General features: G+C 48.2%; 1 protein-coding gene, 1 non-coding gene and 1 pseudogene across 2 annotated transcripts; 1 reads left to right on the top strand and 2 right to left on the bottom strand.

The window, feature by feature from the left end:
• Positions 1 to 9,523: 9,523 nt before the first annotated feature.
• Positions 9,524 to 11,550, bottom strand: LOC106989388 (heterogeneous nuclear ribonucleoprotein A1-like; annotated as a pseudogene).
• Positions 11,551 to 14,286: 2,736 nt separating this feature from the next.
• Positions 14,287 to 14,393, top strand: LOC113600707 (U6 spliceosomal RNA). The gene has a single exon (XR_003421823.1). It is a non-coding gene; the product is annotated as a U6 spliceosomal RNA (small nuclear RNA).
• Positions 14,394 to 18,886: 4,493 nt separating this feature from the next.
• LY6D (lymphocyte antigen 6 family member D) lies at positions 18,887 to 20,589 on the bottom strand. The gene is made up of 3 exons (XM_027063752.2): positions 20,457 to 20,589; positions 19,650 to 19,748; positions 18,887 to 19,412 (listed from the first exon to the last, which is right to left on the bottom strand). Exons 1-3 carry the CDS (start codon positions 20,506 to 20,508, stop codon positions 19,171 to 19,173), a joined length of 393 nt encoding a protein of 130 aa, XP_026919553.1. The 5' UTR covers positions 20,509 to 20,589; the 3' UTR covers positions 18,887 to 19,170.
• Between the last annotated feature and the right edge of the window lie 1,806 nt (positions 20,590 to 22,395).

The raw sequence follows: 22,395 nt of genomic DNA, 5'->3' as shown, positions 1-22,395 counted from the left end.
CCCGCCCTCAGCCCCGCCCAGTCCCGACTCCGCCCTAGGCCCGCCGCCTCTCCGCTCAGGCTCCGTCCAAGGTCCTGTTCAGCTTCGTCCCTCCCGCCGCCTCCGGGTTCCTCTTTCCCCGTGGACTCGAACCCCACCCAGCCCTGGCATCGCGGAGAGCCAGCCACGCCCAGATATGTATGCTGCCCCCCAGTGACATCCACGCGATCCCCTCAGATGCACGCGCACCGCTCAGGGACTACCTCCATGGGATCTGGCCGCTGTCACCCACCCAAATGTTGGGTTTCTTCCTGCTTCTGGCAGCTTGTCTTCGCCTGCTCACCCCCGCCATCACCGGGCTCCTCATTCCTTGAGCCCAGTTCAACCGAGCTGCTGCGTGGAACAACCGCCCCCCCCCCCCCCCAGGAGCGCAGTGACCCCTGGACCCGGCTCCCTATTCAGTCTGCCTGCGTCCCCACCTGGCCCTGCCTTCCCTGTTGAGTGACTTCTGCGTTTTACCTAGCATTTTTGGGCTTCCGTCCCCACACCTGGTCCCATCTAGAAAAGTGAAAAATCAAGCCTTGAAAGGATCCCATTATTTCACGGACCCCTCCCACCATAATAATATCAGTATTAAATAATTGTGGTGTTTTTTTTTAATATACAACTTTCTCAACATTTAGTTTTCTTCTGTTTTGAGCAAAATTTAGGATTTTCATGGGCCCTAAACTTTTCATTTTTTTCTTTAATTTTTGTTTTGTTTTGTTTTCGTGTTTATTTATTTTGAGATAGAGAGAGACAGAGCACGAGCAGGGGAGGTGCAGAGAGAGAAGGAGACAGAGAATCCCAAGTAGACTCCACGGTGTCAGTGCAGAGCCCAACACGGGGCTCAACCTCATGAAACTGAGCCGAAATCAAGAGACACAGGCATAACCGACTGAGCCACCCAGGCGCCCTTTTCCATTTTTTTCTAATGTGAACACACACATACACACACACACACACACACACACGGTTTTTTTGACCATAAAAGTTTTTTTTTTTTTCTTTCTTCATTTGAAGGAGATGGAGTACCTCTGGATCCAAGCAGGCCACCTCTCTGGGCAGATTGGGTGTTTGGTCCCCCTATTTGCCAATAGTCTCCGAGAGGCCCCATGTCCCATAAATATTCTCATCCTCACGAGGCTCACACTCTAACGGAGTAGAGAATAAACACACGGGTCAAAACCAGAGCATGTCACTGGCTTCAGCATGAGGCCGTGATGAATTGATAAGAAAGGGTTTATGGCCCCGCCTTAAACGACTGAAACACGGAGTGTAAACAAAGCACTGCTTTTCGGACATGGTGTGACAGGCAGACAGACACGGTGATTCTGGAGGAAAGGGACTCCGGTGAAGGGAGGGGCTGCAGGCCGCAGCACTAGGGGAACCAAAGAGAGCCCACGGTCTCCCTGATGGAGGAAACAAGTGGAGAGGCGGGGAGGCCGAGGCAGCTGGAATTTCCAGGGCAGAGCCCGGATGGAGAGCTGCCCAGGAGAGAGCTAGGAGGTGGGCAGAGGGTTCCATGCACACATTTGAGGAACTTAAGAAGAGGCAGAAGAAGCCGCTGAGAGGGGGCAGGCAAACCAGTCCCCAGAGTCACATAGGCCCTGGGGGTCACCTGCGTGAGTGGGGAGCAGAGACCTTGAAAGTTGGGGCCACCGGACAGAGTGCTCAGAAGGAAACTGCCCTAATTGTGGGGCCTGCTTGAGCCTAGATTACAGATCACACTGAGTTCCACCTGACCGAGCATAAGAGCAAGTCTTGAAAGGGTCCAATCGTCTCCACTAACTTGATTGCATCCTGAGACAGAACCCAACATTATTTAAAAGAGAAAATAAGCCAGCATCTTACAATGTAAATTTCATCTAATTAAGTACCTGACACTCAATTGAAAACCCCAGCAGGCATGCCAGAAAGGAGGGAAAGGTGACCTGTGGTGGGGAGAAGACAGTCCTTAGAGCCATGAGCGCCACCGCTGGTCGTGTCCATGGGCAAGCACATGAAAAGAGACACTGTATTTCCCATATTCAAGCAGACAGAGGAGGGCACGGCTGTGTCGGGGAGCCTCGGGAAACAGAGAAAACACAAACGGAGCTTCTAAAGACGGAAAAATAGCCGGGTGGGGTTAACAGCCCACTTGGGTCTGCGGGGCACAGATCAGCGGACTTGAAGACTAAGCATGAAGAAGAGGGTCCCAGGACACAAAGAATGAAAAGGGACAGCACAGTGGGGGCCTGTGTGTCGCTGGAGTCCCAGGAGAGGCGAGGAAGAGAAAAAGGTTTTCAAAGAAACAATGGCCAAATTTTTCCGAATTCGTTAAAAACTGTACACCCATGGAACCCAGAAACTCAATGAACCCCAAGCACAAGAAATATGAAGAAAACTAGGCCAAAGCATCCCGTGTGCAGGTGCCGTGGCAGCGACAAAGAGGAAACGCTGGGGGCCCGGCAGACTGCGCGCAACAGCCAGGGTGACCAGCCCTCGAGCGAAGAAGACAGAAAACCCAAAGCAGACAGGGCAGCATCGCCCACCTGGAAATGCCAGAGGGGCGGCTGCAGAGCCCTCCTGCAGGGCAGTGGGGGGGGGGGGTCCCGCAGGCAGAGGGAAATTATGCGGCGCCCACACACATCCACATAGAGGAATGGAGAACACCAGAAATGGGAAAAAGAAGGTACTCGTCTTATTTTTAAATGACTTTATCATTATTATTATTATTATTAATGTTTATTATTTTTGAGAGAGACACAGAGCGTGAGTGGGGGAAGGGCAGAGATCGAGGGAGACACAGAATCCGCAGCAGGTTCCAGGCTCTGAGCTGTCAGCACAGAGCCTGATGTGGGGCTTGAACCCATGAATGGTGAGATCATGGCCTCAGCTGAAATTGGACACTCAACCGACTGAGCCACCCAGGTCTTATTTTTAAATGACTTTAGAAGATAATTGGCTGCTTAAAGCACAAGTAGTAACAATATATTAAGAGATCTTTAGCAAATGTTGAAGTAAATTGGGTGACAGTGGTAGCACTCACAGCCCCAGACGGGAGAAGGAAGTGCACTGTTGTGAGTTTATTGCCTGCATGTGAAACGGCACAGTTCTTGAACACAGACTGTAATAAATTAAAGATGTGCACTATCAACACTAAAGCAACTGCAGAGAGAGAGAGAGAGAGAGAGAGAGAGAGAGAACAAGGAGATAAAATGGAATCAGAAAAAAGTAATCTGTTCGTCAAAGAGAAGGCAGAGGAAGGGGGAGAGGGAAAAAGCATGGGGTCAAGGAGAAGACAATGGGAGAAGAGACTCAAAGCCACCTGCACCCAAACCCCATTCTGTGGTCGAAACTCTCAGTGAGGAACAGAGACAGAGCCACGTATGTGCTGTCCTCAAGGAGCCCACTATACGTATACAGACACGAACAGGCTGAAGTCAAAGAGAAAGAGGCACCAATGTTAACGCTGATTAAAAGAAAGCAAGAGTGGCCATATTGATATCAAAGTGGGTTTTGGAGTGGAGAATATAACCAGCAAGGAATGGGGACACTACATAACCTTGATGGGTTATGTAGGGGACAGAGCAACCCTAAGTGTTTATGCCCCTAACAATTGAACTTCAAACACATGAAGTACAGTAGCCTGGCAGAACTGAAGAGAGCAGAGGAAGATTGGGATTACAGAGGTTTCAACACTCCTTTCTCAACGTCCCAGGGCAGAAGTGGACACAGTCCTAAGGACAGAGGGGAAGTGAGCAGCACGACCACCCAGCGTGGCCTGGTTGATGTCCTGCTGGGGGTACACACCTTTCGGAGTATGCACAGAGTATTTGCCAAGATGACTTGTGCTCTGGGCCGTGTGAGACACAGCTCAATGCATTTACAAGGATTGAAACCATACGGACGGTTTCTTTAGACAACAGTGGGATTCAATTAGATCCTGAGAACAGAAAAATATTTGTAAGCTCCCTCAAATATTTAGAAACCGGGCAACACATTTCTAACTAATCTATGGGGTTGCTGGGAGAACTGGACAGCAAAGTGCAGAGGAATGACACCGGACCACCTCCTTACACCAGACACAAAAATAAACTCAAAATGGATGAAAGACCTAAACCTAAGACAGGAAACCATCAAAACCTTAGAGGGGAAAGCAGACAACAACCTCTTTGACCTCAGCCACAGCAACTTCTTACTCGACAGATCTCCAAAGGCAAGGGAAACCAAAGCAAAAATGAACAATTGACCTCATCAAGATAAAAAACCTTCTGCACAGAGAAGGAAACAACCAGCAAAACTAAAAGGCAACCGATGGAATAGGAGAAGATATTTGCAAATGACATATCGGATAAAGGGCTAGTATCCAAAATCTATAGAGAACTTACCAAACTCAACACCCAAAAAACAAATAATCCAGTGAGGAAATGGGCTGAAGACACGAATAGACACTTTTCCAAAGAAGACATCCAGATGGCCAACAGACACATGAAAAGATGCTCAACGTCACTCATCATCAGGGAAATAAATAATCAAAGCCACACTGAGATACCACCTCACACCAATCAAAGTGGCTAAAATGGACAAATCAGGAAACAACAGATGCTGGCGAGGATGTGGAGAAGCAGAAACCCTCTTGCCCTGCTGATGGGAATGCAAACTGGTGCAACTGCTCTGGGAAACAGAGTGGAGCTTTCTCAAAAAATTAAAAATAGAACTACCCTATGACCCAGCAATAACACTGCTAGGAATCTACCCGAGGGATACAGGAGTGCTGATGCCTAGGGACACATGTACCCCAATGTTTATAACAACGCTTTCAACAATAGCCAAATACGGAAAGAGCCTAAGTGTCCATCAACTGATGAATGGATAAAGAAGATGTGGTTTATACATACAATGGAATACTACTTGGCCATGAGAAAGAATGAAATCCTGCCAGCAGCAACATGGATGGAACTGGAGGGTATTATGCTAAGTGAAATAAGTTAGTCAGAGAAGGACAGATATCATAGGTTTTCACTGATATGTGGAACTTGAGAAACTTAACAGAAGACCATGGGGGAAGTGGAAGGGGAAAAAATAGATACGAACAGAGAAGGAGGAGGCAAACCACAAGAGACTATTAAATATAGAGAACAAACTAAGGGTGGATGGGGGGGGTGGGGAAGAAGGGAAATGGGTGATGGGCATTGAGGAGGGCACTTGGGATGACCACTGGGTGTTGTATGTAAGCCAATTTGACAATAAATTATGTTCATTACATAAATAAATAAATAAATAACCAACCTGTGGGTCGAAGGAGAAATTTGAAAGGAAATTAGAAAAATTTCCAGTCCAACAAAAGTGAAAACACAATACAGCAAAGTCGGGTGCAGCTACAGCAGCTTCAGAAAGGAAGTGTCAGCACCAGTGCTCACATTAGAAAACCAGAAAGGTCCCAACAGGACGACCTCCACCCCACCTTCAGAAGCCAGAATGAGAAGAGCAAAGCAAAGCCCACGGAAGCAAAATAAAGGAAATGACAACAGTAAGAGCCCACACGCACAAATCGATGACACAGAGAAACAAAAACTATGGGGAAGATCAAGCAAACCAAAAGCTGATTCTTTGAGAATATCACTACAATTTTTAAACCTCTGGCCAGACTGATCAAAAAGAAAGAGATGAGGCCAAGCACAGAGCAGGAATGAGAAAGGGGGCATCGTGACAAGTCATAACCACATTATGCCAATACATCTTACAACTTAGGTGACATGGAACAGCCCCCTCACAGGCACAAACCAGCAGTGCTCACTCAAGAGGAAAGACATAACTTATTATCCCTCTATCTTTTGAAGAAATGGGATTTGTAGTTTAAAAGCTCCCTCCCCCAACAAAACTCCAGTGAATTCTACAAAGCATTTAAAGGAAGAATAATACTGATTCTCCACAACCATTTCTGGAAAATCAGGACCCACTGATTAGGAGGCCACCATGGCCCTGATAACCAAACCTGACACAGACATTATAAGAAAAAAAACTATAGACCGGCATCTCTCACAGACTTAGCTGTAAAAGTTATGAACAAAAGTATGGCAAATGAATCCAATAATAGAGAAAAGGAAATACAAAATGACAAAGCACAATGCTGGTTTAACATCTGAATATCGATGAGTGTGATTCACGATATCCACAAGACGACCATCTGCATAGATTTGGGAAAAACATTTGACAAAATCTAACATCCATTTCTGATTAAACAAACCAACCTCTCAACAAACTAGGAATAGGAGGGAACTGCCCTAGCCTGATAAAGGCATCCCCGGAAATCCTACAGCTAATATATTCAGTTTGGAAAGACTGAACTCTATCCTCCAACAGCAGGAGCAGAGTGGGGGCCTCTGATGGTTCTTATTCAGCTGCGTACTGGAAGCCCATCCGTGAAATGAGGCAAGACAAAGAGATAAAAAACACAAAGATTTGAAGGGAAATAAAACTGCCCCTATTTTTCAGATGACAGGCCTGTTCAACATAAAAAATTTTAGGGACCCAGTTTTTCAAGATGGCGGAGCAGCATAGACGTTTTCAGCTTGTCTGGTCCCTGAAACACAGCTAGATCAGCACCAAACCATTTTGCACACTTAGGAAATTGATCTGAGGATTAACACAACACTCCGCATAACTTGAGCCACAGAACTCAGCAGGGACACGGCGCAAAGAGGTGAAATGAGGGAGAGAGAAGCCCTGGAGGGTAGGGAGCTGTATTTGTGGAGAGAGGACAGAAAAATGGGGGAGAGTACAGGAAAAGCACTCCCCCCAAAAGTAGCTGGAGAGAAAGAGTGGAAACACCCATAAGTGACTGAAGAAGAAAGGGAGAAAGGAGAGGGTTTTAATACTGTTAAACTCCATAAACAGGGGAGAGCAGAGTCAGAAATTCCACAGCTCAATATCTGAGTGTGCTCTGGTGGGAAGGCCGAATCCCCAGGAGCAGGCAGCGAGGTCCTTGAGGTCCTCGGGGTCCTTGGGCCACATGAGGAGAAGAGGTTCCCCTGCTTGGAGGGCATTTGGTAGAGGCCATACAGCCTCCCCACAGGCAAGGGTCCCAACGGACTCTGAAAACAGCCACCTTTGCTGGTACTGGCACAAAGACGCCAGGGTGCAGTGAAACCTGGTGCCTGCCATGTGTTGTGGTTACCTTCACCTCTGAACCTCTGCACAAACGTTCTCTGGGGCAAGCTGGCACCCGGCCATTGCTCAATGAGAGGGTTGGACCAGGTCCAAGCCGCAGGGTTCTCAGAAGTGAGGGATTGGGAAACACAGCCCCATCTGAGATAAAATTCAGGAGGGAGGTGCCACCTAGCAAGCTGATGGCTTGGACGTGGACAGAATAGAAGTGAGGAGTAGACGGAAGCCAAAGACAAAAGAGGGGTGCTTGATTGAGGGTCAGTGAGAGCACAGAGTTACTGTGCCAGAGACTAGGAAGCTGGGTGAAGCCATTTCCACCCCTCCAGCCCATGCACATATGCATGCACAACCTGATCCACCCCAGTAAGCTAAGCAGTGCCACGTAGTGGAGAATGGAGCCATTACACCAAGTCCCACCCAAATGCGACCTCCAAGCACATGCCCTAGAGGACCAGAGCTAGTCTCTCCACCTGCTTAGTGTACGGACTATAGAGTGCTTCATGGTTTCAGTTCTAGGGGAAACTGGATACAACATCATTTGGGGTTCATTCTGTTTGCTGGTTCATCTATCTGTTTTTGTTTGTTTGTTTTTTTGTTTCTGTCTTTGTTTAAATTGGGTTTTTTCTTTGTCTTTTCTTTTTCTTGGATATAGAAAGAGAAAAATCATTTTTTGTTTTCTTTAATTTTTTTAAAATTCTTTTTACTGTTTTTAATTTTTTTGTAAATTTTTTATTCTATTTCACTTTCTTCATTTCATTTTATTCTATTTTATTATATACTTTTTAAATTTTAAACGTTTTCTTACATTTTTCTTTCTTTTTGTTCTTTTCTTTCTTTTCTTTCCTTTTTTCTCTCTTCTAACAAGCTTCTTTCAACAACCAGACCAAAACACACCTAGGATCTAGCTTCCTTTATTTGACTTTTTGTGTTGTTTTTAATTTTTTTATTTTAATTTTTTATTTTATTACTTCTTTTTCTTCTGCCAAAATGACAAAATGAAGGAACTCACCCCAAAAGAAAGAACAGGAAGAAATGACAGCCAGATATAAGCAAGATGTCTGAACTAGAATTTAGAAACATGATAATAAGAATACTAGCTGAGGTTGAAACAGGCATAGAATCCCTTTCTGTGGAGTTAAGAGAAATAAAATCTAGTCAGGAAGAAACTAAAAATGCTATAACTGAGATGCAATCTTGAATGGATGCCACAGTGGCAAGTATGAATGAAGCAGAACAGCAAATCTGCAATATAGAAGACAAAATTATGGAGAATAATGAAGCAGAAAAAAAAGAGGAAAACTAAGGCAAAAGAGTACAATAAAAGAATTAGAGAACTCAGTGACTCATTAAAAAGGAATAACATCCAGGGGCACCTGGGTGGCTCAGTAGGTTAAACTTCCAACTTCGACTCAGGTCATGATCTCCTGGTTCATGAGTTCAAACCCCACGTCTGGCTCTGTGCTGTGTCTCACTCTCTCTCTGCTCCTCTCCCCCATCTCTCAAAAATAAATAAACGTTAAAAATAAAATAAAAAAGATTCTGTCTCTTTCTCCCTCTGCCGTCTCCTAGCTTATGTGCTTGTTCTCTCTCTCTCTCTCTCTCTTAAAAAAAAGGAATAACATACAAATCATAGGAGTCACAGAAGATGAAGAGAGAGAAAAAGGGGCAGAAGGTTTATGTGAGCAAATTATAGCAGAAAACTTTCCTAATCTGGGGAAAGACACAGACATCAAAATCCAAAAAGCACAGAGAACTCCTATTAGATTCAACAAAAACTGACAATCCTAAAAGCACATCATAGTCAAAGTCACAAAATACATAGACAAGGAAAGAATTATGAAAGCAGCAAGGGGAAGAAAAGTCCTTAACCTATAATGGAAGGCAGGTCAGGTTTGCAGCAGACCTATCCACAGAAACTTGGCAGGCCAGAAAGGAGTGGCAGGTACATTCAACGTGTTGAATTGGAAAAATATACAGCCAAGAATTCTTTGTCCACAAAGGGCTGTCATTCAAAATAGAAGGAGAGAGAAAGTGTTTCCCAGACAAACAAAAACTAAAGGAAATCTAAACCAGTCCTGCAAGAAATTTTAAGGGGAATTTACTGGGTGGAGAAATGACAAAACAAAACAAAAAATACTGAAATCAACAAAGACTAGAAAGGACCAGAGAACATCTCCAGAAACTCCAACTCTACAGGCAATACAATGACACTAAATTCATATCTCTCAGTAATCACTCTAAATGTCAATGGACTAAGTGCTCCAATCAAAAGACATAGGGTATCAGAATGGATAAGAAATCAAGACCCATCTATAAGCTGCTTACAAGAGAAACATTTTATTTATTATTATTTTTTTTTAAGACACATTTATTCAGCGTCATGATCAGACTATTACATTTAGCAATCAACAGCATGGGTGCAAAAAAAAAAAAAACTACATTAAAAGCCTTTGTTGGAATGCTTTACACTTTCCACAGAACAGAAACTAAAATAACCTGTTATACAATTAGTCACAAATACAGTCCTCGAGTTTTTTGCCCATGTACATGAGTGTTGTCTAAAACGTGTCTTCTTTGTAGCAGCTAGGCCCTGCCACCACTGTGCTTGGCTGAGTTCACAAATCTGTTGTAACCTGTAGCCTCCCTGTCACTTCTCTGGCTCTCCTCTCCTGCTAAGCTTTGTTTCCTGGCAGTAATTAAAACCTTCTACCACTGCCATAGCTACTGCTGCTGCTGGAACCGCCATAGATACCTTGGTTTTGTGGTTTGGCAAAGTATTGGCCTCCACCACCTTAGGGGCCAGAGCTTCTGCTTCCAAAATTTCCTCTTTTCATGGGCCCAAAACTTGAAGATTGATTGTTGTAGTTGCCAAAATCATTACAGCTTCCGCCACCTCCAAAGCTGCTTTCATTGTTACCAAATCCATTATAGCCATCCCCACTGCCACCATATCCACCACCATCTCAACTGCCACCAAAGCCACCTCGCCCACTGAAGTTTCCTCCACAGCCAAAGTTGTCACTCCCACCAAAATCACCTCCACGACCACCACCAAAGTTCCCAGAACCACTTCGACCTCTTTGGCTGGAGGAAGCACGAGCCATCTCTTGCTTAGATAAAGCTTTCCTTACTTCACAGTTGTAGCCATTCACAGTATGGAATTTCTGAATGACAGTCTTGTCTACAGAGTCTTGGTCATCAAATGTTACAAAAGCAAAGCCTCTCTTTTTGCCACTGCCTCGGTCAGTCATGATTTCAATCACTTCCATTTTCCCATACTGTTCAAAATAATCTCTTAGATGACGTTCTTCAGTGTCTTCTTTAATGCCACTGACATAAATCTTTTTCACAGTGAAGTGGGCACCAGGTCTTTGAGAATCTTCTCTCGAGATGAGACAGCCCTCTTTGGTTCTACAACTCTTCCATCCACCTTGTGTGGCCCTGCATTCATGGCTGCATCCACCTTTCACACAGTGGCATAGGTGACAAACCCGAAGCCTCTGGAGCACTTGGTGTTTGGATCTCTCATTACCACACAGTTTGTAAGTGTTCCCCATGCTCAAAATGGCTCCTCAGACTCTCATCGGTTGTTTCAAAGCTCAAACCTCTGACAAAAGCTTCCGCAGCTGTTCAGGCTCTTTGGGAGACTCTGACTTAGACATGACGGTGGTGGGAGAGGAGACTTTCATGATGATTACTCCGTGGCGTCCACAGGCAGAAAGCCAAGAGACCCATTTTAGACCTAAAGCACCTTCAGATTGAAAGTAAGAGGATGGAGAACCATCTGTCATGCTAATGGTCAACAAATAAAGTTGAAGTAGCCATACTCAAATCAGACAAACTAGATTTTAAAGCAAAGACTCTAACAAGAGATGAAGAAAGGCATTATATCATAATTAAGGGGTCTAGCCACCAAAAGATCTAACAATTGTAAACATTTATCCCCCCAACGTGGAATGCCCAAATATATAAATCAATTAATCACAAACATAAAGAAACTCATTGATAATAATAACATAATAGTAGGGGACTTCAACACCCCACTTACAACAATGGACAGATTACCTAAGCAGAAAATCAACAAGGAAACAATGGCTTTGATTGACACACTGAACCAGATGGACTTAACAGATATATTCAGAACATTTCATCCTAAAGCAGTGGTCACACATTCTTCTCGAGTGCATGTGGAATGTTCCCTAGAATAGATCAGATACTGGGATACAAATCAGCCCCCAACAAGTACAAAAAGACCAAGATCATACTGTGCATATTTTCAGACCACAACACTATGAAACTTGAAATCAACCACAAGAAAAAACTTGGAAAGACAATGAATACTTGGAGATTAAAGAACATCCTACTAAAGAATGAATGGGTGAACCAAGAAATTAAAGAGGAAATTTAAAAGTACATGGAAGCCAATGAACATGAAAACACGACAGCCCAAAACCTCTGGGATCCAGCAAAGGCAGTCATAAGAGGAAAGTATACAGCAATCCAGGCCTTCCTAAAGAAGGAAGAAAGGTCTCAGATACACAACCTAACCTTACATCTAAAGAAGCTGGAAAAAGAACAGCAAATAAAGTCCCAAAGCAGCAGAATACAGGAAATAATAAAGATTAGAGCATAAATCAATGCTATCAAAAACAAACAAACAAACAAACAGAACAGAACAGATCAATGAAACCAGGAGCTGGTGCTTTGAAGAATTAATGAAATTGATAACCCCTAGCCAGACTGATCAAAAAGATAATGGAAAGGACCCAGATAAATAAAATCACGAATGAAAGAGGAGAGATCCTAACCAACACTACATAAACACAAACAATAATAAGGGAATATTATGAGCAATTATATGCCAACAAATTGGGAAATCTGGAAGAAAGGGACAAATCCATAGAAACATGTAAACTACCAAAACTGAAACAGGAAGAAATAGGAAATTTGAGCAAACTCATAACCAGTGAAGAAATTCAATCAGTAACCAAAAATCTCCCAACAAACAAGAGTCCAGGGTCAGATGGCTTTCCAGGGGAACGCTACCCAATATTTAAAGAAGAGTTAACACCTATTCTTTTGAAGCTGTTGCAAAAAACAGAAATGGGAGGAAAACTTCCAACCACATTCTATAAGGCCAGCATTACCTTGATTCCAAAACCAGACAAAGACCCCACTAAAAAGAACTACACACCAATCTCCCTGATGAACACGGATGCAAAAATTCTCAACAAGATACTAGCCAACTGGATCCAACAATACATTAAAAGAATTATTCACCATGACCAAGTGGGATTTATTCCTGGGATGCAGGGCTGGTTCAATATCCACAAATCAATCAGTGTGATACATCACATTAATAAAAGAAAGATTAAGAACCACATGATCCTCTCAATAGATGCAGAGAAAGCATTTGACAAAATACACCATCCTTTCTTGATAAAAACCCTCAAGAAAGTATGGATAGAAGGATCATACCTCAAGATCATAAAAGCCATATATGAAAGACCCACAGCTAATATCATCCTCAATGGGGAAAAACTGAGAGCTTTCCCCCCTAAGGTCAGGAACAAGACAGGGATGTCCATTCTCGCCACTGTTATTCAACTTAGTATTGGAAGTCTTGGCTTCAGCAATCGACAACACAGAGAAATAAAAAGCATCCAAATCAGCAAGGAGGAAGTCAAACTTTCATTCTTTACCAATGACATGATACTTTATGTGGAAAACCTAAAAGACTCCACCAAAAAACTGCTAGACCCAATCCATGAATTCAGCGAAGTCACAGGATATAAAATCAATGCACAGAAATCAGTTGCATTCGAATACACCAATAATGAAGCAGCAGAAAGAGAAATCAAGGAATTGGTCCAATTTACAATTGCACCCAAACCCATAAAATACCTAGAAATAAACCTAACCAAAGAAGTGAAAAAATCTTTACATTGAAAACTATAGAAAACTTATGAGAGAAATTGAAGAAGACACACACACACACACAATGAAAAACATCCATGCTCATGGATTGGAAGAAGAAATATTGTGAAAATGTCGACACTACCCAAAGCAATCTACATATTCATGCAATCCCTATCAAAATAACACCAGCATTCTTCACGGAGCTAGAACAAACAATCCTAAGATTTGTATGGAACCACAAAAGACCCCGAATAGCCAAAGCAATCCTAAAAAAGAAAACCAAAGCTGGAGGCATCAGAACCCCGGACTTCAAGCTGTACTACAAAGCTGTCATCATCAAGATAGTATGGTACCAGCACAAGAACAGACACTCAGATCAATGGAACAGAATAGAGAACCCAGAGATGAACCCACAAACATATGACCAACTAATCTTTGACAAAGCAGGAAAGAATATCCGATGGAATAAAGACAGTCTCTTCAGCAAGTGGTGTTGGGAAAACTGAGCAGCGACATGCAGAAGAACGAACCTGGACCACTTTCTTACAGCAGACACAAAAATAAACTCAAAATGGATGAAAGGCCTAAATGTAAGACAGGAAGCCATCAAAATCCTCAAGAAGAAAGCAGGCAAAAACCTCTTTGACCTTGGCCACAGCAACTTCTTACTCAACACGTCTCTGGAGGCAAGGGAAACAAAAGCAAAAATGAACTACTGGGACCTCATCAAAATAAAAACCTTCTGCACAGCAAAGGAAACAATTAGCAAAACTAAAAGGCAACCGACAGAATGGGAGAAGATATTTGCAAATGACATAGCAAATAAAGAGTTAATATCCAAAATCTATAAAGAACTTATCAAACTCAACACCCCCCCAAACCGAAATAATCCAGTGAAGAAATGGGCAAAAGACATGAATAGACTCTTTTCCAAAGAAGACATCCAGATGGCCAAAAGACACATCAAAAAATAATCAACATCATTCATCATCAGGGAAATACAAATCAAAACCACATTGAGATACCACCTCACACCTGTCAGAATGTCTAAAGTTAACAACTCAGGAAACAACAGATGTTGGCAAGGATGCAGAGAAAGAGGATCTCTTTTGAACTTCTGGTGGGAATACAAACTGGTATAGCTACTCTGGAAAAGAGTATGGAGGCTCCTCAAGAAATTAAAAATAGAACTACCCTGTGCTCGCTTCGGCAGCACATATACTAAAATTGGAACGATACAGAGAAGATTAGCATGGCCCCTGCGCAAGGATGACATGCAAATTCGTGAAGCGTTCCATATTTTTTTGAAGAAGACCAAAGCAGGAGGCATCACAATCCCAGACTTTAGCCTCTACTACAAAGCTGTAATCATAAGACAGCATGGTATTGGCACAAAAACAGACACATAGACCAATGGAATAGAATAGAAACCCCAGAACTAGACCTACAAACGTATGACCAACTCATCTTTGACAAAGCAGGAAAGAACATCCAATGGAAGAAAGACAGTCTCTTTAACAAATGGTGCTGGGAGAACTGGACAGCAACATGCAGAAGATTGAAACTAGACCACTTTCTCACACCATTCACAAAAATAACCTCAAAATGGATAAAGGACCTGAATGTGAGACAGGAAACCATCAAAACCCTAGAGGAGAAAGCAGGAAAAGACCTCTCTGACCTCAGCCGTAGCAATTTCTTACTTGACACATCCCCAAAGGCAAGGAAATTAAAAGCAAAAATGAACTACTGGGACCTTATGAAGATAAAAAGCTTCTGCACAGCAAAGGAAACAACCAACAAAACTAAAAGGCAATCAATGGAATGGGAAAAGATATTTGCAGATGACATATCGGACAAAGGGCTAGTATCCAAAATCTATAAAGAGCTCACCAAAACTCCACACCCGAAAAACAAATAATCCAGTGAAGAAATGGGCAGAAAACATGAACAGACACTTCTCTAAAGAAGACATCCAGATGGCCAACAGGCACATGAAAAGATGTTCAATGTCGCTCCTCATCAGGGAAATACAAATCAAAACCACACTCAGATATCACCTCATGCCAGTCAGAGTGGCCAAAATGAACAAATCAGGAGACTATAGATGCTGGCGAGGATGTGGAGAAACGGGAACCCTCTTGCACTGTTGGTGGGAATGCAAATTGGTGCAGCCACTCTGGAAAACAGTGTGGCGGTTCCTCAAAAAATTAAAAATAGAGCTACCCTATGACCCAGCAATAGCACTGCTAGGAATTTACCCAAGGGATACAGGAGTACTGATGCATAGGAGCACTTGTACCCCAATGTTTATAGCAGCACTCTCAACAATAGCTAAATTATGGAAAGAGCCTAAATGTCCACCAACTGATGAATGGATAAAGAAATTGTGGTTTATATACACAATGGAGTACTATGTGGCAATGAGAAAGAATGAAATATGGCCCTTTGTAGCAACATGGATGGAACTGGAGAGTGTTATGCTAAGTGAAATAAGCCATACAGAGAAAGACAGATACCATATGGTTTCACTCTTATGTGGATCCTGAGATACTTAACAGAAACCCATGAGGGAGGGGAAGGAAAAAAAAAGAGGTTAGAGTGGAAGAGAGCCAAAGCATAAGAGACTCTTAAAAACTGAGAACAAACTGAGGGTTGATGGGGGGGGGGGAGGGTGAGTGATGGGTATTGAGAAGGGCACCTTTTGGGATGAGCACTGGGCGTTGTATGGAAACCAATTTGACAATAAACTTCATATATTGAAAAAATATATAGAACTACCCTATGACCCAGCAATTGCACTGCTAGGCATTTATCCAAGGGATACAGGTGTGCTGTTTTGAAGGGACACATGTACCCCAGTGTTTATAGCAGCACTATCAACAATAGCCAAAGTATGGAAAGAGCCCAAATGTCCATTGATAGATGAATGGATAAAGAAAATGTGGTTTATATATACAATGGAGTATTACTTGGCAATCAAAATGAATGAAATCTTGCCATTTGCAACTATGTAGATGGAACTGGAGGGTATTATGCTAAGTGAAATTAGTCAGAGAAAGACAAAAATCATATGACTTCACTCATAGGTGGAATTTAAGATACAAAACAGATGAACATAAAGAAAAGGAAGCAAAAATAATATAAAATCAGGGAGGGGAACAAACCATAAGAGACTCTTAAATACAGAAAACAAACTGAGGGTTGCTGGAGGGGTTGTGGGAGGGGGGATGGGCTAAATGGGTGAGGGGCATTAAGGAGGACACTTTTGGGGATGAGCACTGGGTGTTACACACAGGGGATAGATCACTGGAATCTACTCCTGAAATCATTTTACACTCTATGCTAACTAACTTGGATGTAAATTTAAAAAAAGAAATAATTTAAAATATTAAAAACAAGAAAACCCTTCTAAAACTATGTTGGTTTAGCAAAGTTGCAGAATAAAAGGTTAATGAGCAAAAAATTCATTGTATTCTGTATTCTTACAACCAACAATTGATCATTGAAAATACCATTTATAAAGAGCATCCTGTGCAATACTTAGGGATGATGTTGACAAAAGATGTGTAAAGCCTGTTTGCTCTGAAAGCTGCAAAACACTGCTGAAATACATTGCTAAGGGCGTCAGCAGATGGAGAGGTACGCCGTCCTCATTGATGAGCAGACTTAATAATAAGATGTAGGGGGGCCTGGGGGCTCAGTTGGTTGAGTGTCCAGCTTTGGCTCAGGTCATGATCTCACAGATTGTGAGTTCAAGCCCCCCATTGGAGTCTCTGCTGTCAACATGGAACCTGCCTTGGATCCTCTGTCCTCCCCTCTTTTCTCTGCCCCTCCCCCATGTGTGCTTGTGCGCGGTCTCTCTCTCTCTCTCTCTCTCTCTGTCTCTCTCTTTCTCAAAAATAAACATTAAAAAATAATGAGATGTAAATTCTCCTTGAACTGATCTATGGATTAGGTGCAGTCCCAGCCCATATCCCAAGGGCATTGTTCATGAGGAAACTAGGAGGCTAACTCTGAAATGCATATGGAAATGCGAAGGATCTAAAATTGCTAAGGCCATTTTGAAAATGAAGGTGAAAGGTAGAGGTGTCACACGATCCGAGTTTCGGCCTTAATATACTCACAACAGTGTGGTAAGGGCGTCAAGACGGACATACAGACGGACGCACCCGTCGGAGTGTCCACGGTTAAGGACCCACAGCACTTTGTGTCCGCGAGCGTGTGGAGTGGCCGGAGCCCTCTTCCACTGCCGGATGGGGGAGAGCAGCCTCTTTGGAGAGCAGTTTGGTGGCCCCTCCAACGGAAGAATCCCCCTATCACATGCCCCTGGATTCCACTCCTGGGTTGTACCCAAGCGAGGTATAAACATCTGTCCACGCAAAGACCAGAGGCGATTGCCCACAGCGACATTCCTCATGAGGCCTCAGGCCTGGGAACCTCCCAGATGTCCATCAACAGGTGCGTGGGTGGAGGGACCATGGTGTGACCGTATAGCGGAGTCCTGTCGGCAGCAGGAGTGAATGACAGAGACCCCCCCGCAGCAGGGATGTGTCTCTGGATCCTGCTGAGGAAAGAAACCCGAGACCAAAGAGTACGTGCTGTGAGATTCCATTTTATCCAATTCTAGAAAACGTGGGCTGATGCACATGGGGCGTTTCCAGGCTTGGGGCGGGGGGGGGGGGGGGGGGGGGCGGCGAATAGCTCTGTTACAAACAGCGCACGCGGTGGTTGCCAGGGGCGGGGCGTGCAGGGGAGGACGGAGGGGGTGCACAAAGGGGTTGCAGGCAGCTTTGCGGGTGATGGGCTGCTCACTGTCTTGGTCGTAGCGGTGACTTCAGGGGCACAGAGCGTGTAAGTATCGTCACTTCAGGTGTGCCGTGACCGAGCTGAGCAAAGACAGAGGATGTTGGATGGTGACGAAGGCATGGGGGTTGGGGCGGGACACACGTGGGCAAAGCTGGGGACGTGGGTGTAGCTGATGGTGGCACCCGTGTGAAGCTCCTAATTTAGGGGATGTGATGGAGACACAGAGGCAGGCCGAGCGGGCATTGCCCCCCCAGCAGGTCTGGGCGCCAGGGCCCTCAGGCTCCCCGGGCCCTGCTCCTGCTGGTCCCTCAGCCAAGCACCCTGCGGGGGCCCCGCCAGCCAGGGCTCCTCCTTGCCGGCACCCGAGTCGGGGCTCTGTCCGGCCCAAGGTGAGGCCTCAGAAGGTGGTGGCCGCCCGGCAGGGGGTGCAGGCCTCCGAAGCCTCTGGTCCTCCTAGGAAGGGGCAGGCTGCTTGCTTGGGCATCTGCGGGGGTGCTGAGAACTCACAGGGACACAATGATCCAGTTGCCCAGACCTGGGCAGCAAACCTGGAACCCGGGCAGCGGGGCCCAGATCCAGGCAGTTGGGCCAAGGTAAGTTTACCCACATTGGGTTGACTGCATCCAGGTGAGCTCAACAGCCCCCTTTGCCAGCCTCCCTAGGGTGGAGGTGGTGTGTGTGTGTGTGTGTGTGTGTGTGTGTGTGTGTGTGTGTGTGTGTTCTGACCATTTGGGTCACAGGCCTTCTACCCTGTGCCCCCCACCCAAGCCTCCTGCAGGAGCGTCCTCTCCTGGGGCTGCAGAGAAGATGCCTGGGGAGGGTTGTGTCTCCTCTGAGGTGGGGGGGGTGGGTGACACTGGTATTTCAGGAGTCCTGCATGAGGCCAAGACGGGCCCTGGGTGACAAGTCCCAGGCCCTGGGGGCCTGTGAGGCGGGATGGCCTCCTCCCTCCCCCCTGCACTCCTGAAATAGGAAGACACAACCACACTGGTTTTCCATCATTTATTCCTGTGCAGAGGTTCAAGTAGAAAAATAAATGGAAACCCAACAGAATGAATGTAAAGTCAGAAGGGACACGTGCATCCTCTCGTCTGGGGGGCGGGGCTCCAGGCCATCAGCTCGCTGGCTGCAGCCCCAGACCCTCCGAGGGGGCCCCCAGCCCAGGACGCGGGAACCTCCCCCGTCGTGGCGAGGGAGGGGCTGCGGAATCTCCCAGTCCGGGAGAGGAAGCAACGGGGGCCTGGAAGTCCCGGGGGGAAGGGGATGGGCAGGTCACAGGCGGGGGGCCGAGAGGAGGGCGGCGAGGAGGAGGCTGAGGGCCAGCGCCAGGCCGGGGGCGGGGCCGCTGAGCCGGCTGCGGGCGGGGGCGCTGCTCTGCAGGCTCTTGTTGCACAGGTCGCCCTGACAGCACCGGGTGGCCGTCGCGCCACTGCTGACCTGGCCCTGAAGGTTGTGCGTGGGCGTGCACGATTCCACGCAGTCCTTCTCCACCAGGTTCCCCAGCAGGGGCTCCACTGGAACGGATGGGCAGTCAGACTGGGCAGCTGCCTCTGAGCCCCCCGCCCCCCGCCCCCCCCCCCCGCGTCTGGCCTCCCCAGCACCCCAAGTCCCAGCTCCCGGCCCCCACCAACCCCTGGCCGACCCATCACCGACCCGTCCCCACCAGCCTGCCGGCGTCGGGGCCCCTGAGCGGAGCTCTGGGGTGCCCTGCAGGGCCCCCTTCCCTGGCTCCATGCTCCCGGGTCACTCACGCTTGGTTATGGTCCTGCAGTAGCGTGCGCTGGCCGCACAGTCCTGAGCTTTCTCGCAGTTGGTGGAGCTGGAGCACACGTGACAGCGGAGAGCAAGGGCTGGGGGGCGAGGGGCACAGGGGTCACTGTCTGGACCGAGCCCTCTGCCGCCCCTGACCCGCGCCAGGCCCCTCCTACACCCCAGGCCCTGCCAGGGCTCCTGTCTCCCCGGAGGCAGGAGGCGACAGTCCTTGGCTGCCCAGAGCCTGGGACTCCGGGACCCCTTGTGCCGGGAGGAGGGGCTGTGCTGGGCCTGTCTAGAGAGCTGGCAGTGCTGGGTACACGGGGGACCCTTCCCCAGGGACATCACAGAGCTCTGAGACTTGCTAAGAGCAGCTCACAAGACACGACTGCTGCCCCCACCCCCGCCCCCCGCCGCCAGAGGCTGCCCCCAGAGGGCGGAAGTGGCCGTGAGGACCTGAGTCAAGGCCCAGAGCTTCAGCCGGACCACGCTGAGCCTGTGGGAGGAGAGGCTTCCTGGGGACCAGACAGTCAGGGGCTGGGTGACCCGAACATTGGTCTTTCCCCAGGGGAGGCATCTCAGCACCGCTCCCAGCCTCTCTCCCTCTGCTCCCTCTGATCCCATGGGCTGATTCGAAGATGCTGCGATGTTTTAAGTCTGATTCCACTAAGACATGGGTTCATTTTGTTTGAAATTCAGTCCAGGATTCCCTGAGCCCAAAGGCCGGTAACCTCAGGCTTCCAGAGTGTGTCCCACAGACCCAAGCTGCCCACCCGCCCCAGCCCTGCACCCTGCCCTTCACCCACCTGGCCCCGCGGCTGCCGCCAGTGCGACGAGGAGCAGCAGACCTGGCTTCATCTTGGGGTGTCTCCGGGAGCAGTGGGGGCCCCTCCTCTCTGGAGGCCTTATAGCTGGGGCAGGTGCTGGTGGGAGGGACCAAGGCGGGCAGGTGGCCAGGCAGTAGCGTTCCACCCGCCCCACCCTGGCTGGCCCACACCCACCCGCCCAGTGCGGCCTCCCCTGCCACCTGGAGGGACCTCTGCCCCTGGCTGCCTGCCCCCCAGGGCAGGGGGCTTCCCTCCCCCCACCTCCGGGCGAGGGACAGAGGCCTCCGCTGGCTCTGCAGCTCACTGCGTCCTCTTCCTCTCTCCGGCTCTCTGTCCGACCCCCAGATCATTTTGTCTCAGACCTGTCACCTCCTCCCTTGCGACCCCCACTCTCAGATAAGGTCAACAGGGTCACAAGCCTATGCAGGTGCCCTGTGGGCGCCCAGGGCTGTGCCCCCGGTGCTGGCCCTGCCCTCCTGGGCTCGGGGCTCAGGATCACCAGGCCCACCCATGGAGCCCTGGGCAAAGGACCCCACGGAAGGAAGGCACCTTGCTGAGATGCCAGGACCTCGGGGTAGTGAGAGGAAGAGGAGCAGGGTGGGCCGCGGGCTCGGCGTGTGGAGGCTGGATGTGCCTGCAGAGAGGTGAGCGTGGGAGCAGGGGCAGGACCTGGGGCACTGGGGGAGGGGCAGGGGCAGAGCTGATGGGGGAGGGGACGGTGCCGAGGCAGAGATTCGACTCGCTCTCCAACTGGGAGAAACCGAGGGCCCCTCAAGTGTCCAACAGCCCTTCCTTCCACCCTCCCACCAAGGACTCTGTCCACCGTGCCCTGGGCCCCGGCCCTCCCGGAGGAGCCCCAGCCTTCACCCTGCTCCGGGACCCGTGGCTGTCCGTCTCTTGCTCTGGTCCCAAGGGCAGTGAGCTCTTCCAGGCCAGGGGCTGTGGGTGCCCGGCAGTCCCCCTAACTTCACCTCACAGTGCTCGCGGGGCCGGGGGGGCGGAGGGGCTTGGCCCTAAGCACAGGGGCCGCCCTCCCCCCGCCCCGTAGGTCTCCTTGCCGGCCCTGGGCCCCCGCTGCTGTTCTGCTAGGCCAGCTGGACCCTGCTGGGTGGTGCGGGTGGGCCCTCCGAGGCCTCACCCTGTCCCTGCCCTGGCAGGCCGAGCTGACTGTGGGCGCGGGTAGGGCCAGAGCACAGGCGGAGATGAGCCCTCCCCCTGCCTCAGCCCCCATCCCGCAAGTACTGGAGGGCCTGCTGCAGGGAGGGGAGGCGAGGCTGGAGGGAGGACAGGGTTCAGGCTGGGGAGGTCTGGGACCCCTTGGTCCTTCCTCCCAGCGTGGCCCTGGGCGGGACAGCTCCAGAGCTGGGCCTCCCCTCTCCCCTCCCACGTGGGGTAAAGTCGGGGCTACATCCGGTGCCAGGGGTCCAAGGACGCGCCGCCTGACACTCTGTGCTGAGCTCCCGAAAGAAGTTACTGGACCTGGTGGGAGTGGCCAAGGGTGGGGGGTGGTGTGGCTTCCTTCCAGGACCCTGGGGGACGCCAGGAGGCCCCTGACGCGGTCCCACAGGCTGGTCCCAGCCTCCCTGAGCCTTGTTTAGCGCAGCTGGGGTGTCCCCTGACAAGGCAGGTGATGCGAGGGGCCCCATGCCCACATCCCGAGAGAGAAAGCCACCCCAAGCTCTGAGGCCTTCCCGAATTCATTCCACAGCCATTCATGGGCAGATGGAAGGCAGGGTCCTGGGAAGCAGGATATAGGGCTTGGGGAGGGGGTGGTGACTGGCAGATGGGGAGGGGTGACTCACTGAGGCCAAGGGGCACGGAAGGTACTGGAAAAACAAGTTTGGGGGCTTGGATTTCCTGTAGGGCCTGGTAGAGCTATGGGGTCCAGGGGTGTCGGGCAGACCAGGACTGGAAGTTT

This window comes from Acinonyx jubatus, chromosome F2 (genome assembly GCF_027475565.1).
Source record: "Acinonyx jubatus isolate Ajub_Pintada_27869175 chromosome F2, VMU_Ajub_asm_v1.0, whole genome shotgun sequence".
In the NCBI taxonomy this organism is placed as follows: domain Eukaryota; kingdom Metazoa; phylum Chordata; class Mammalia; order Carnivora; family Felidae; genus Acinonyx; species Acinonyx jubatus.
The sequence above is the reverse complement of the archived record's forward strand: the minus strand, read 5'-3'. Positions and strand labels throughout refer to the sequence as shown.